This window comes from Nelumbo nucifera, chromosome 1 (assembly GCF_055504915.1).
Source record: "Nelumbo nucifera cultivar China Antique chromosome 1, China Antique-T2T, whole genome shotgun sequence".
Classification (NCBI taxonomy): Eukaryota; Viridiplantae; Streptophyta; class Magnoliopsida; order Proteales; family Nelumbonaceae; genus Nelumbo; species Nelumbo nucifera.
The window spans coordinates 60,090,318-60,104,944 of NC_142649.1; the positions used below are offsets into that span (position 1 = coordinate 60,090,318).

Below are 14,627 nucleotides of genomic sequence, written 5' to 3' on the forward strand. Positions count from 1 at the left end.
CTTTAAATTCTAAATTTTACAACCGACCTATGAATTGAGGATACTCTTGGACTTGGATCTTCAAACTTCAATCAAACACGAGATCATTTTGTTGAAAGTGGAAATTATTTTATGTCCAATAGCTAGGTGTGAAAGAGAGACTACGAGATGGGGTTCCTCTTCTCTTCCGCGTTTAGGATTAAACCACTCCAGCTTTTTGTCTTTAAGCAAGCATAGACCGAGACCAAGTCTCCGATGGGGCGACGGCTATCACTCTGTCAGTCTCAATCCCCCAATTCAATGAGTTAGGGTCCCACAACTTTGTCTTCTTGTTGATGTTTATGCATCGAAGAAGACCCTGTCTTATCACTAGTCGGTCTCTGGTTTTGTTTATTTAATTTTTTCGGGGTCTTTCTGAGCAAGTCTTCGCCGATAAGGCATATAAATACAGCCATGGGGGGAGGATATATGTATTCTACGCACAGAGCTCGTTAGAACTCAGAAACCTTTGCACCCTGATCGCAGAAAGGCCGATTCAGGATGGCAAAAGTATGATTTCTACAGTAGAAGATTTGGGTTGTCAAAATTAGCTTCGAATTATACTTGTCTGACTTTTCTGACTCTGTTATTTGCTGTGCAGCAAAAGATAGTAGTGAAGGTCTCCCTCCAGAGCGCCAAGGATCGGAGCAAAGCCATGCGGACTGTAGTGGGTGTATCAGGTAACCAACCCTCTTACGTTTTCTTGTTTTCGAACTGTGAGTATTGAGTATTCATCAACTGAGGCTGAAATAGTAGTCCATGATTTCGAAGTTTGGGATATATTGTCATGTGGAGCTCATCAAGTTAGGAGCTCCTCCGGTACCTAGAAAAATTGAAAACTGAATCAATTCCGGTGGTTCAGAACTACTTTGAACTGCCTACGTACCCAAAACAACTACTTAGAGCGTTTAATTGAGTAATCCACGTCTGTGCTCTGTTTTTAGTGAGCAGGGGATGAAGGTCAGAGCAGGTGGACGTGAGGTCCACTGAGCTTTTCACGGAGACCGGATTTGATCCCGCGCCTCCGTAGACGGGGGACGCCGATTCTGCCTACAGGGTCATCCCCCCCCCCCCCCCCCCCCCCCCCCCCCCCCCCAATCATACTAATATAGTTAAAAAAAATGTAAAGAAAAAGTAGGTTAGAATAATTATTGTTATAGTTTTGGCGTTGAACAGTAATTTTCAAGAAATGGATTTTGCAATATAAAATTACAAATGATCAGAAGAAACTTGAGAGAGAGAGAGAGAGAGAGAGAGAGATCTTAATTAAAATAAGTGAAGAAAACAACTGAGAGGACTGAGGAGCCCAATCTTCAAACTCAGCTGGACTGATCCATTAATTCAACCATTTGGAATGGGTCGACTCCTTCAATGGAGATTAATTAAGCTGTTAGGCAGGGAGTTCGGTTAACTGAAAATTTTCCGGGATTGCAGCAGCATCATGAAGCACCATGAAAGAAATCAACTTTCCCATGAAGCACCATCATACGTAGCTTCTCAGAAGCAGCTCAATCACGGCAGAAGCCCTCCCTAACGGCCTCTAAATTCTAATAATTAATTAAATAGCCTCAGCTTTGAGAAGTTGACCTTAGTTGGACCCATCAGAGAGATTATTATAGGCTTATAGCCCACTGAAATTTGGGGTATATTCTATTATTTTTTTGTCAGTTTTTAAAATAACTAATTGAGACCCATGCGATGCAGGCGTTGAAACGGCAGCTTTACAAGGTGACGACAAGAATCAGATTGCGGTGATCGGGGAGGGGATCGATTCGATTGAATTGACAACGTCGCTAAGGAAGAAATTTGGTTATGCGGATCTGTTAACCGTTGGACCTGATGAGAAGAAGGAAGAGAAGAAGGAAGAGAAAAAGGATACACCGGTGCCGGTGGTATGTCCGCCTGTCTGGCCGCCGGTTTTCACTCCAATCTACCAAGAACCTGATCCCAATTGCTGCATCATGTGATTTGAGACACCAGAGACGACAGACGATGGTGGGTCATGTGTGCCATTGCGAATGAAATTCCATAGGGATCAAGTGAGAGGCTTGATGATCCTGCGTATTCACTGTTCAACAGATTCATATCACTATGCTATGCTCTTACACCAGTGATGTATAAAAGCAGTCATATATTTTAATTAATTTGTTCTAAGAGTTTTTACAAACTATGTCAACTGATTTAGTTGATAGGGTCTCTATCTGGTTGTGATAGGGACTTGAGCTCAACTTCTACTGATGTATGAATTTCGGGGATTGACTAGCCAGCCGCCTTTGTATTAAATGAAAAAAAAAAAAAAGTCTACACTATTTTTCTCAAAATAAAAGTTAAAGCCACGGTGTACTTGTTGTATTAATCTTTATTTTCTCATTTATTTGGTTGCACTCCGCTATGCCTTGCTTAGGCTAAAACATGATATCACAGCCTTTGGATGAATTATATGACCGGACTCTAATATCACTTTATTCAATTGAAGGTGGGGCCTCACCAATACATTGAGGGTTGTGATTTGTTACAATTAGTTAATAGGGGTATTATTGTCTTTTTCATATTATTTTTCTCCCTTTATAATTTAATTAAGGGTACTGTAGTCATTTCAGTTTTAGTAGAATGTTAAAACAACCAGGGTCGACACTAAGGAGGTGTGGATTAGATTTTTCCTTTCTAGTCTTCCCTTTTTTTTTCTCGTTTTCTTCTCCTTCCCTCCTTTTCTCTTCCTATCTTCTTCTTTTTCTTTCTTCTATCCTTTTCTTCACATTTTCTTTTCTTTATTAAAGTTGGAACCCGGTATCGGAGCCTTGAGGTTGATTGTACTATTCACGGCACCATTCTTGGAAAAAAGGATTTAATGCCTCAAGTTGCTGTGTTTTGTTTGTTGGTGGTGTTTTTCTAAAAGCCCTCTATTCGGCAGTTCAAAGAGGGCAGCCTTGTGATGTCTCAAGTTGTGAGGTAAGTGCTCCTCAATGTGTGGTGATTTTGTAGTGATTTGTAGTGTGTTGACATGTTGTGGTAAGTGTGCAATCTTTCCTAAGTGTTTCTAAAGTAGAGTGTTGATGATTTTTTGTGTTTTTCCTAAAGAAAAATGTGTGTTATAATAGTTGTGTACCAATTGTTTGATAGTTTGCCTAGGCAACAAATCAATGATCTCTTCTCACTCATGGCTTCATCAAATAGTAATACTAAACTTACATTAGTTGTGCAATCAAATTTCATGACTTTCAATTAACTATAGTAAAACTCAATGGTACTAATTATATCCCATGGGCCAAGTCGGTTGTAGTATCTCTCATTGCAAGAGGCAAGTTGAAGTACATAAAGGAAGGTCCATTGAAAAATGAATCAGAAGGGTACAATGAATGGGTACAAGAGAATGCCCAAATTAGGACATCCCTTTGGAATAGTATGGAGAACCACATTAGTGTGAACCTTATGTTTGTAGGCACGACCAAGGAGATTTGGGACCATGTCATAAAAATTTATCAGTTATACCAAGACTATTTTTCTCTTCAATAAGGGGATAAAAATGTTGAAGAATACTATGATTCTCTAAAAAGCTTAAGGAATAAGTTCAATATTTATCGATCCCTATCCATTGATTTGAAGACTCAATAATAACAAAGAGAACATTTAGATGTGGCAAGATTTTTATTTGGGTTGAGGTCTGAATTTGAACCAATGTAGGCCCAAATCTTAGGGAGTAGTGATTTTCCATCATTCTCCAATCGTTTTCTCACGCATAAGGAGAGCCTCAAATCCACATAGTGATCATCTCCCACCTTCAGAGAGATCAGCCATGGTGGTTTCCAGACGAGATTTTCCTAGTAGAAATATACATGGTAGAGGTGGAGGTAACGTATGGGGTTTTGGCCATGGGCCCAGAGGTGCATGAGGAGGTGGTAAAGAGGTTGGTGGTGCAAGAGGCAGTAGTGATCGTAGTAGTAGTGGTCGTGGTTTTACTCATGAGTGTTCACATTGTGGACAAGAAGGTCACATAGTCAAGTTTTGTTATGACTTTTATGGCCATTCATATTCCTGGGCTAACTAATCAATGGTGGAACCTGACTTTTGGAGTCTTAGTGTGACTAAAAATGTTCCTGCATTCAATGTTGGTAAGGATAAAATCACAATCTCTATCTCACGTGAGGAGTATGAAAAGCTTCGCCAATCTGCCTCTTCTAGCTCTGCCACTACTACACTTATGAAGTCATGTACTGCTTGCCTTATTTCTAATTCTTCACCTTCACCCTAGGTAATTGATTTTGGAGCCTCAAACCACATGATTGGATCCTTATATATGTAGTATCCTTGTCACCACCTTCTATCCCTCAAGCCGTTACCTTAGCTGATGGTTCTTCTTTTGCTATTACTGGTACCGATAATGTGTCTCTTGGTTCTGACTATAGTTTATGCTTTGTTTTTTATGTTCCTAAATTTTTTTTAGTCTCTTGTCTATAAATAAGCTTACTCAAACCCTTCATTGTTTAGTAACACTTTATCCTTCATACTGTGTCTTTTAGGATCTCAAGACGGGGAAGACAATTGGTGGCAGTCGTGAAGTTGGAGGACTATACTACTTGGATGACTATGGTCCTTAGAAGGCTCTTCATTCCTCTTATACACCACATCAATGACATTGTCATCTTGGTCATCTTTCTCTACATGTTTTGAAAAATCAAGTCCCAACTTTGGAGTCTATAACTTAGCTAGATTATGGGTTATATCAGCTAAGTAAACATCATAAAGTGTCTTTTGTTCCTAGAGATGATAAAAGAGTCTTGAGTCCTTTTTCTTTAGTCCACTCAGACGTTTGGGGTCTTAGTCGTGTGTCATCTTATAATGGATTCAGATATTTTGTAACACTAGTAAAAGTGTATGCGCGTTGCACATAGCAATATCAAATGATGATGATGATAATAGTCAGCAACCAAATGACTTTACTGGTTGAACCATTAATCTATTTAACCAGGAAAATGGAGTATGATTAAGACATTAATTCATTTTTTTTCTTTGTATTTTAGTCATTTCTATCTTTACTAACACTAATTCTTATTTTTCAAACATATTTTGTTTAATATGAAGAATATATAATATTAATGCATTTTCAAAATTTTCTATAAAATCTATAAAAAATTCTATATTTTATTTTTTATTATTTAATTTTTGAGATAATAAAAATTACTTATTTACCAAGAGGAAATGCAATTCCAATATATTGTTTGAATATTGGTTTTCAATATTGTTGTCAAACCAATTATTTCTATATATATATATCATTTATATAATAAATATGTTATTTATTATTTATTTATATTGAATTTTTCTTTGTTTCAATTATTATATTTTCTTTTTCTTTTAATAATTTATTATTTTTTTAAACTAAATCAAGTCGTATCAGTTTCTGATATCCAACATATTGATTGGATTCAGATTTGAATCAATATTTATGAGATTCGATTAGATCTTCGAATCAAATCAAATTCAAATATACCTTGATTCAAATCCGATTCGATTTATTTGCATCCCTACCAAACCACTTGCCTATAATGACCTAACTAATTAAATAATTGAACCATTTGACATGGTTAGTGGGGTCATCTGTTAGACATTAATGCTCTTTATTTTTTATCCTAATTTTTATCCCATTTCTATCATTAATGAAAATAATTCTCATTAATCACACTTTTTTTATATGATGAATATATAATATTATAGAGTGTACTCAAAATTATCTACAAATTTCCACATTTTCTAGAATTTTATGTATTTTATTATTTAATAATAACATCATGTGTTCATCCATTTGATATGGATAGTTGAACCACTAACCCACATTGGTCAATTTCTTTTTCAGTTGATTTTAAATCATGTATTACATTCTCATCATCAATAAAAGCAATTCTTATTTCTGCATTTATTTTTGAATGTGACAGTACCAAATGAGGATGATGATAATAATCAGTAACCATCAAATTGGGCTATGATTAAGACATTGGTTTTTAATATTATGGTCAAATCAATTATTTATATATATATAGTATCTGATGCTGCTCAATTCGAGGTGGTGCATGAACTGAGGAGAGCAACCAGATTGTCCTTGCCAACAAGGCAGTGTTGAGTTACAAGGACGAGGCTGCACTTCAAGACCTGTTATCAAGAAAAGAGAAGTCAGAGGCCTGAGGAGTTATCCCTGTGTAGGTGCTTCGACGCTCAAGTTAGTAGGAGGTCATGGATGGCCGAGCTGAGCTATAAGGATGCTGGTTTGGGTAGAATAGCAATATGGGTGTTAGAAGTTGAAATCCCTTACCTTGAGCATGGAATACCTTTCTATAGCTGAAGATCCGTCTCCTAGTCGGATGAGATTCCCCATCGAGGTACTCAGAATAGAGTCCTAATCCCTGGTAGAGTTGTCCTCCTTATTCTTCTTTATCCATAGTTATGCTTATATGCGTGACATGTAGCTGATGTGGTTGAGAGGATGAGATGGGGTGCCATAGTAATAGCGTAGCCCGACCTTGGCCGTGGAATGAATGAATGCTACGGAGTTGGCCAAACTATGCCAACATGGCTGGGCTGACTGGGTGACCACGTGTCTATCTGGACCAACTCAGCCATTACCCGAACACCACTCCCCCAGTTCTGAAGTCAAGGCATGTGGCGTTCAGCCGAGGTGTGGCGCAATAGGATGCCTTGTTCCTCGGCTGAGGAACTCCAAGCTGAAGTTCTTTTGTAGTCTGGTGGAGTGTCTGATCCACTTGATGTTCCTCGGCACATGCTAGAACCCGAGATCCACACAATGTGAGCTATGGCCAAGGAATCCTCCAATCGTCGGCTATAGAACTCCGGGAATTGTTATTTCTGAATCCAAACACCACTCTCCCAGTTTTGGAGCCAAGGAGAGGGAGGTGTTCGGTTGACGTGTTGCTCGGTCGCATAGCTCGGCGGGGTGTTGCGGTGTTGATCCGAGCTATGCCTGAGTCTATTGTTCAACGGTGTTGCATCGACTCCTCTTTGATGCTCGGCCATGTTATGTTGAGGAAGGGTCGAGGTGTTAAGTTGGGTTTCAAGGCTACTGTGGTGCTCTGTCATGACGTGCCGAACTCTGGAGTCGGGGGCTCAGCTTGGCTGAGGAAGGGCTTTTTGATGCCAGTGGGAGGCCAAGCTTCAGTGTTGAGGCTACTGTGATGCTTGGCCATGACGTGCCAAGCTCCGGAGTCAGGGGCTCAGCTCAGCCAAGGAAGAGCTTTCTGATGCCGGTGGAGGCTAAGCTTTGGTGTAGAGGCCACTGTGATGTTCGGACATGGTGTGCTGAGGAAAGGTGCCGAGTTCTCTGATGCTCGACAACGTTGTGCCGAGCTTTCTATTCTTCGGCTGAGGAACTTGCTCTTGAAGTTTCGGAATTCGAACACCACTCCCCCAGTTTTGAAGTTGAAGAGAGGAGTGCTCGGCCGAGGCATAGTGTGGCCTCCCTTGGTTTGTGTCTTGAGGATGCCCAAGCAGTTAATTGGACCGATGGTTCTGGGTGAACCCTGGGCATCTGCGACATTGGTTGGACCAGTGCTGAAGGGCGAACCAGGGCAATTAATGCTTTGAACATCGCTTGTCAAGGTCGTTGCCTTGGTTCCCAAGGCCTTACGCGTACAGTAGCAGTCACATCGATTGATCTTCTCGAGCTTCGTCAGGGCGTTGCTTGATCCGTGCCGTTGATTTGGCATCAATTTGCGTTCCTGGGGGTTATAAGAAGGGGTGGACGGGCCTTCCTCCTTTGTCATTTGCGAGAGGGATTGCTTCAATTGCTCGACAAGGTGTTTTTTCATTGCTCGGCGTGTGCTCTTGTTCCTCGGCTTCAAGTTTGATAAGATGTCTTCCTCATCCTCCTGTTCTCCTTCTGTTTCTGATTCTTCTTCAAGTTCTAGCGATTCTGACTATGAGTCGGGGACTGGGGAGTTTGAGGTTGCCGAGGTCGAGGACTCTAAGTCTGCCGAGGTTGGTTCTTCAAGGGTAGAGGTAGAGCTTCCCCTGAGGGCTGGTCATCAGTTTGGGACCACACCTTGTGTCTTAACCCTTTAGGATATGGCTCAGATCCAAGCTATGTACGATATCCCCGAGGAATTCTGGATGAGGTCCCGTAACCCGGTGAGATGCCAAGAAATGCTCGGCCCGGCGAGATATGTGTGTATGAGCATAGTTTGGAAGCCGGGCTGAGGTTTCCTCTGAATGAAGGGATCACCGGGGTGCTTGGGTGGTACCGAGTATTGCCAGTGCAGTTGATGCCGAACTCCTTTAGGTTTTGTTTGGCCTCATGTCTTACTGCGTCGTTTGTGACATCGAGCTGACCCTGGGCATGGTGAGCTTTCTTCTTCAGCTAAAGCATCACCGACAGGGGTATTATTACTTTTCAACTAGGAAGAACGTCAAGGTGTTGATCGGGGCCCCTAGTTCTATGAAGCATTGGAAGGAGAGTTTCTTCTTCATGCATTGTCCTAGAGGGTTCTCCCTTTCTATTGCGCTGCAGGTGCCGAGGACGAAAGTTCCCCAACCTCTGTGGTTGACACTCACGTAGGGGGAGAGGTTAGCTATGAGCAAGATTCACGAGATAGACATGGTAGCTTACACATGCTCGGAGGTGTTGATGCTCGCCAGGTTGATGCGTGTGGTGGCCAGTCTGTTCTTTTCATTGCTTTGCCGTACTTATAGAATTATACTTATTTCCTTGCTTGCATGACCTTGTACTTATTGCTCTGCTTCCATGCTGTAGGTGTTGAGATGGCAACTGAGGAAGAGATTATCCGCCGCACGAGGGAGCATCAGCAAAGGCAGAGCCGAGCTAATGCACCGTCGCAGGTTCCCCCCAAGACGGTTCCTTTACCGAGGTCTTCTGAGAGGGTGTCTCATCGCCAAAAGAGAGTTCGGCGATGAGGAAGTGATGATGAGGATGTAGTTGTCATAGATCCCATGAAGGTTCGTCGGGCTATCGCTCCTTTACAGACCGGGGTTGGGGGCAGCAACTCAAATATCCACATTCCGCATTGGTCGGTCCGTACCAAGGACGGGCTGGAAACCCCAGGGGTTCCCAAGCAACTGCTCCGAGGTATGATGACGGCTTACATATCTGAGGAGCACTCCGAGGTTTGTTGATTTGACTATGGCTCAGGTGAGTTACCGATTGCTTTTGTTGCTTTGAGTAGGTTTCTTTATGCTAATATTGTCTTGTGTCCTCAAAATGCGTACTCGGCTATTGCTTTGGTCGACCGCCTCCAGCATCTATAGGAAATGTATGAGACGGAGCATTCCAAGTTCCTGTGTAGAAGGCTCAATTGGCCAAGCTTCAAGCAGCAGGGGAACTATCGGCCACACTAGAGAAGGAGGTAGCTGAGTTGAAAGCCCATCTGGTTGAGCAAGCAAACACGGTTCATAGTCTGAAGCAAGAGATCACTGAGCTGAAGGCAGAAAGGGAGTGAGTGAAGCGAGAGGCCAGCAAGGCGGCGGTGGCGCAGTACAAGGCCTCGAAGGAGCTCAAGTAGGAGATGGATCAGTACGCTACGGCTTCCTACAAGACTGGGTTCAACGTATTCTGTAGGAGGGCACTGCGCCACCATCTAGAGCTGGCCGAGATTGCACGGTCTTGGGAGGTGTATGACTTGGAGACTCCCCCTGCTTCAGAAAATCTTGAAGAGGAGGCTGACGAGGATGAGAATGGAGAGGATGGCAAAGATGGCGAGGAAGACGAGGCTGCTGAATCCCCCACCGAGGATTAAATAGCTGCGGGGTTCTTTGCTTTCCCTACTCTTGTAATGGCTTGGTATGCCGAGCTTGAATTGTTGTATTGGTTACTTTAACTTAATGAAAGCTTTTTGTTCTGAACTTGTGGGTGTAAATATCTTCTTCTTTTTACTTTCTCTCTTGTTGGGTTTGTCGGCCTTATCTTGGCCGAGGTCTAGAGTTGACCGAGATCTTTAATCTCTAGCTAGTGAGGCTAGAGTATGTTCCCAGCTCTCATGTTTGGGATGCTTAGTTTCTGGTCTCGAGAGCTTTTGGGTCTCCTCTAAGGCTAGTTGTTCCTCGGCTAGCTCTAACCGATGGTCAGTGATCGAGTGGAGTTCAATGATCGCCCTCAGGCCTTGATGGGTGGGGAAGTTCTTCTCTACCTTAGGCTCGACCATCGACAGCCGAGTCAAATTTCTTGGCCGGCGATGTGCTACCAAGCTACGTATTATAGGCCCAGGCCGTTCAAAGATCAGTTGGGTCAGCGAGGTGTGTCAAGCTACGGGTGTATTGCGTGGCATGTGTAGCGAGGTGTGTGTGCAATCTGGTGCGGTACGTGTGTGCGATGTGTCGGGCAATCAGACGTATGGCTCAGAAAAAACATTCTGCATTGATAATCAAATTATTGGTAGTACATCCATTGATTCCCCATGTTCCAACTCCTCAATATTGGTCGATCATCGAGGTCTTCCAGTCTATAGGTGCCCAGCCTAAGCACTCTAGTGACTCTATATGGCACCTCCCAGTTTGGCCCGAGCTTGCCTTGCCCGGGTGCAAGTATGATGACTTTGCAAAGGACGAGATCGTCTGTCTTGAACTTGCATATTCTGACTTTGGAATGATAGTACTTCGCCATCCTCTGCTGATGTGCCACTATTCTGACATGTGCTCGGTCCCGAGCTTCTTCCACTAAGTCCAACTCCATGCGGAGGTCTTCGTCATTCTAGTCTTCATCACAAAGCTCGATTTGGAGACTCAGAGAGCCTATTTCCACGGGCACCATGGCCTCGCCCCTATACCTGAGGCTAAAGGGTGTCTCTCTGGTATCTATCCGCGGAGTAGTCCTATATGCTTAGAGTATGCTCGGTAGTTCCTCAACCCACCTTCCCTTGGCCTGATCTAGTCGAGTTTTCAGGTCGTGTAACAATGTTCGGTTGGTTACCTCGGTCTGCCCATTGCTCTAGGATCAATGTATAATAGTGGTTCGATGATCAATCCTTAGATCAACGCAGAGAGCTTCAAACTTTCGGTTGGTGAATTGCGTTTCGTTCTCTGTAATGAGGATGTGCGGAATAATGAATCGACAGACAATACCTTGCCAGAAAAAGTTTCAGGCATTTTGTTCGGTAATGCATGCTAGAGCTTCAACTTCCACCCATTTGGTGAAGTAATCCACTGCTACCTGGAGGAACTTCTATGCAATCATGGTGGGGAAGGGACCAAGGATGTCCATGCCCCACTACATGAATGGCCACAGGCTAGTGATCAACTTCAAGGGGACTACAGGTTGTTAATGGAGATTGGAATGCCGTAGGCAACTGTCAAATTTCCTAACTAGATGGGCTACGTCTTGCTTCATCATTGGCTAGAAATAACCTTGCCAGAGTGCCTTGTGTGCTAGGGTGCGAGCACTAGGGTGGTCTCCGCAGACACCTTTGTGGATCTCCCTAAGGACGTAATCTGATTCGCCTGGGGAGAGGCACTTCAGGTATGGGAGAGTATGTGAGCGGCGATAGAGCTGACCTTGAATAAGAAAGTACCGGGCTGCTCTATGTTGTAACCTCTTTGCTTTTGTCCGATCTTCCGGAAGTGTGCCCTCCTGAAGGTGCTATGTAATGGGGTCCATCCAGGATGGACCGTGTTGTACCGGGAGGATGAGAAGGGCCGTTGGTGCGATGTTCAGCTGGACCAGTGTGTCCAACCGTATTGTCGTGTCGAGGTTGGCTTTTGGAGAGCTATCTAGCTTGGACAGTGTGTCAACTCATATTTTCTCTGCTCGAGGGATCTACTAGATGTTGAAGTGCTCAAGCCGGTGGACGAGTTCTTTACCTTCTGTAGATAGCTCGCCATGGTGGGCGTTCATGTCTCGAACTGGTTGATTACTAGCTAAGAATCGCTGAGTGCTTCTATTCTCTGAGCTCCCAGGTCCAAGGCAGGGCGAAGTCTGGCAATCAAGGCCTCATCATACTCAGCCTCATTATTAAATGCTTTAAACTCGAATATGAGAGCATGCTCTAGCACAGTATCGTTTGGATCGAGGAGGATGTGGCCGGCCCCACTGCCTTGCCTGTTCGATGAACCGTCCACATGCAGAGTCCATACTTATTGCAGCAGGGCTGGGTCTTCGGAAGTAAAGGTACACTCGGCAATGAAGTCTTTCAAAGAGTGGGCCTTGATCGCAGGACGGGGCACATACTTGATGTCAAACTCACTGAGCTTTATGATCCTCTTGATTAGGTGACCAGATGCTTCTAGCCTTTGAAGGACCTACTTGAAGGGCTGATTAGTGAGCACTTTGATGATGTGGACTTGGAAATATGACCTGAGCTTCCTTGTTGAGGTGACAAATGCCAGTGTCATTCTCTCCAAGTTGGAGTACCAAGTTTCCGCACCGCTAAGGACTTTGCTGGTATAGTAGATCGGCCTCTGTACCCGGTCTTCCTCATTAACCAGCACCGAACTGATGACCTCATCCCCGGCTAAGAGGTAGAGCAATAGCTCATCCCCGAGGCTCGGTTTGGTGAGGAAAGGCGGTGAGCTCAGATACTACTTCATCTCTTGAAAGGATCGTTTGCATTCCTTGGTTCATTGGAAGTCCTTTGGTCACTTGAGGGCTTCGAAGAAGGGAAGACACCGGTCCGCGGATTTGGACATGAATCTGTTGAGGGCAACTACTCTACCAGTGAGTCGTTGCACTTCTTTGTGAGTTTGGGGCGATTGCATGTTGAGAATGGCCTATATTTTCTTTGGATTCGCCTCAATCCCCCTTTGTGTCACCATGAACCCTAGGAATTTACCAGAACCAAACCCAAAAGCACATTTAGTTGGATTTAGCTTCATCTTCTATTTCTTGAGGGTACCGAAGACTTCTTTTAGGTCGGCAAGGTGGTGCTCGGCCTTTTTCCTCTTCACAAGCATGTCGTTGACGTATGCTTCCACGTTTCGGTTGAGTTTATCCTTGAACACCTCATTCACCAGCTATTGGTAAGTGGTGTCGACATTCTTGAGGCCGAAGGGCATCACCTTGTAGCAATATAAGCTGCGATCGGTGATGAAAGCTGTTTTCTCTTGGTCGTCAGGGTGCATTTGGATTAGATTGTACCCCGAGAAGGCATCCATAAAGCTTAAGAGTTCATGACCTATTGTTGCGTCAACGAGATGGGCGATCATCGATAGAGGAAAACTGTCTTTGGGGCAAGCTTTGTTTAGGTTGGTAAAGTCGATGCATATCCTCCACTTCTCATTGGCTTTTTTCACCATTACCATGGTGGCCAGCCAGTCAGGCTATTTGACTTCCTGAATGAAGCCAGTGTTAAGCAACTTTTGCCCTTCGTCTGCGACCACCTGCCACCGTTCTGTTGTGAAGCTCCTCTTCTTCTGCTTGATAGGTTGGTAGTGGGGTCGGCGTTCAAGCGGTGCGTGATGACTTCGGGGTCAATCCCCTACATATCCGCCGCTGACCAGGCGAACACATCGGCGTGGTCCCTCAGCAGCTGCACAAGCTCTTCTCGGAGGCAGTCATCTAGGAGAGAGCTGATCTGGACCATCCTCTCAGGGTCTTCTTTGTTAAGTGGCACTTGGATGAGGTCTTCGACAGGTTGGCTGCGTTGTGCTCTCACATCGTCCCTTAAATCATAGGCTCCGGCCATCAATGTTTTCGTGCAGTCCTCGATAGGAGAGAAAGTAACATTGTCACACAGTTCTTTGGTCCCCACATGCCATGCCCACTCCATATTCAATGGGGAACTTCATGACGAGGTGGAACGTTGAGACCATGGCCTGCAAAGCATTAAGGGTCGACTTACCGAGGATGGTGTTGTAGGACGAGAGGCAACGAACCACGATTAAGTCTACCATGGTTGTTGTGATAATGTCGCCATCTCCAATCAAGAGGGAAAGGGTTTTCTTCCAGTGGGCAAGAGGGACTCCCCTGAGAAGCCCATTAGGGGAGTGTTGATGGGGTGAGGCACATTTTGTCTATGCCGAGCTTTTCAAATGCATCCTCGAAGAGTACATCAGTGGAACTACCCGTATCAACCATGATTCACCCCATCTCAAAGTAGGCAACCTCGGTTGTGATGACCTCGTGCGGGGGTTGGACCCCTCGGAGATCATCGTCGATGAAGGTAATAGACAGACTGCGCTTCTTTTTGTGTATGCGGTTGTCGATTTCGCATAGTCGTGCATACATTTTGCGCCCTGAGATGCTTTCCCCTCCTACGGTGATTCCTCTCGATGTGACGTGGATCACACTAGTAGGAGGGGCTCAGGGTGGTGGCCGAGCATTCTCTGCACGTTGTTCTTCCTGTGTGGGCTTTTCGTTCTTGTCGACGAACCCGCCGAGGTACCCGCGCCTGATCAAGTCCTCGATGTGGTTGCGCAGGTTGAAGAAGTTTTCCGTGTTGTGGCCAAGATCCCTGTGGAATTTGTAGTACTTGTCGCGATTCCTCTTGTTGGCTTGTGTCTTCATCTTCTCGGGCCATCAGATGTTGCTGTGGTTACGGATTTGCATCAAAACTTCAAACCGTGGTGTGTTCAGTGGTGTGAAGTTCTGATAGGTCGATGGAGGTGTCTGTGGTCTATGATTGGGTCATAAGTCTTGCCTCTTATGGTCTCGGTCTGACATT

At 44.3% G+C, this 14,627-nt stretch overlaps 1 protein-coding gene across 1 annotated transcript; it reads left to right on the forward strand.

Annotated features, from left to right (window-relative positions):
- Nucleotides 1-389: 389 nt before the first annotated feature.
- Nucleotides 390-2,374, forward strand: LOC104589819 (heavy metal-associated isoprenylated plant protein 16). The gene is made up of 3 exons (XM_010248260.2): nucleotides 390-528; nucleotides 620-698; nucleotides 1,723-2,374. Exons 1-3 carry the CDS (start codon nucleotides 520-522, stop codon nucleotides 1,983-1,985), a joined length of 351 nt encoding a protein of 116 aa, XP_010246562.1. The 5' UTR covers nucleotides 390-519; the 3' UTR covers nucleotides 1,986-2,374.
- Nucleotides 2,375-14,627: the final 12,253 nt, after the last annotated feature.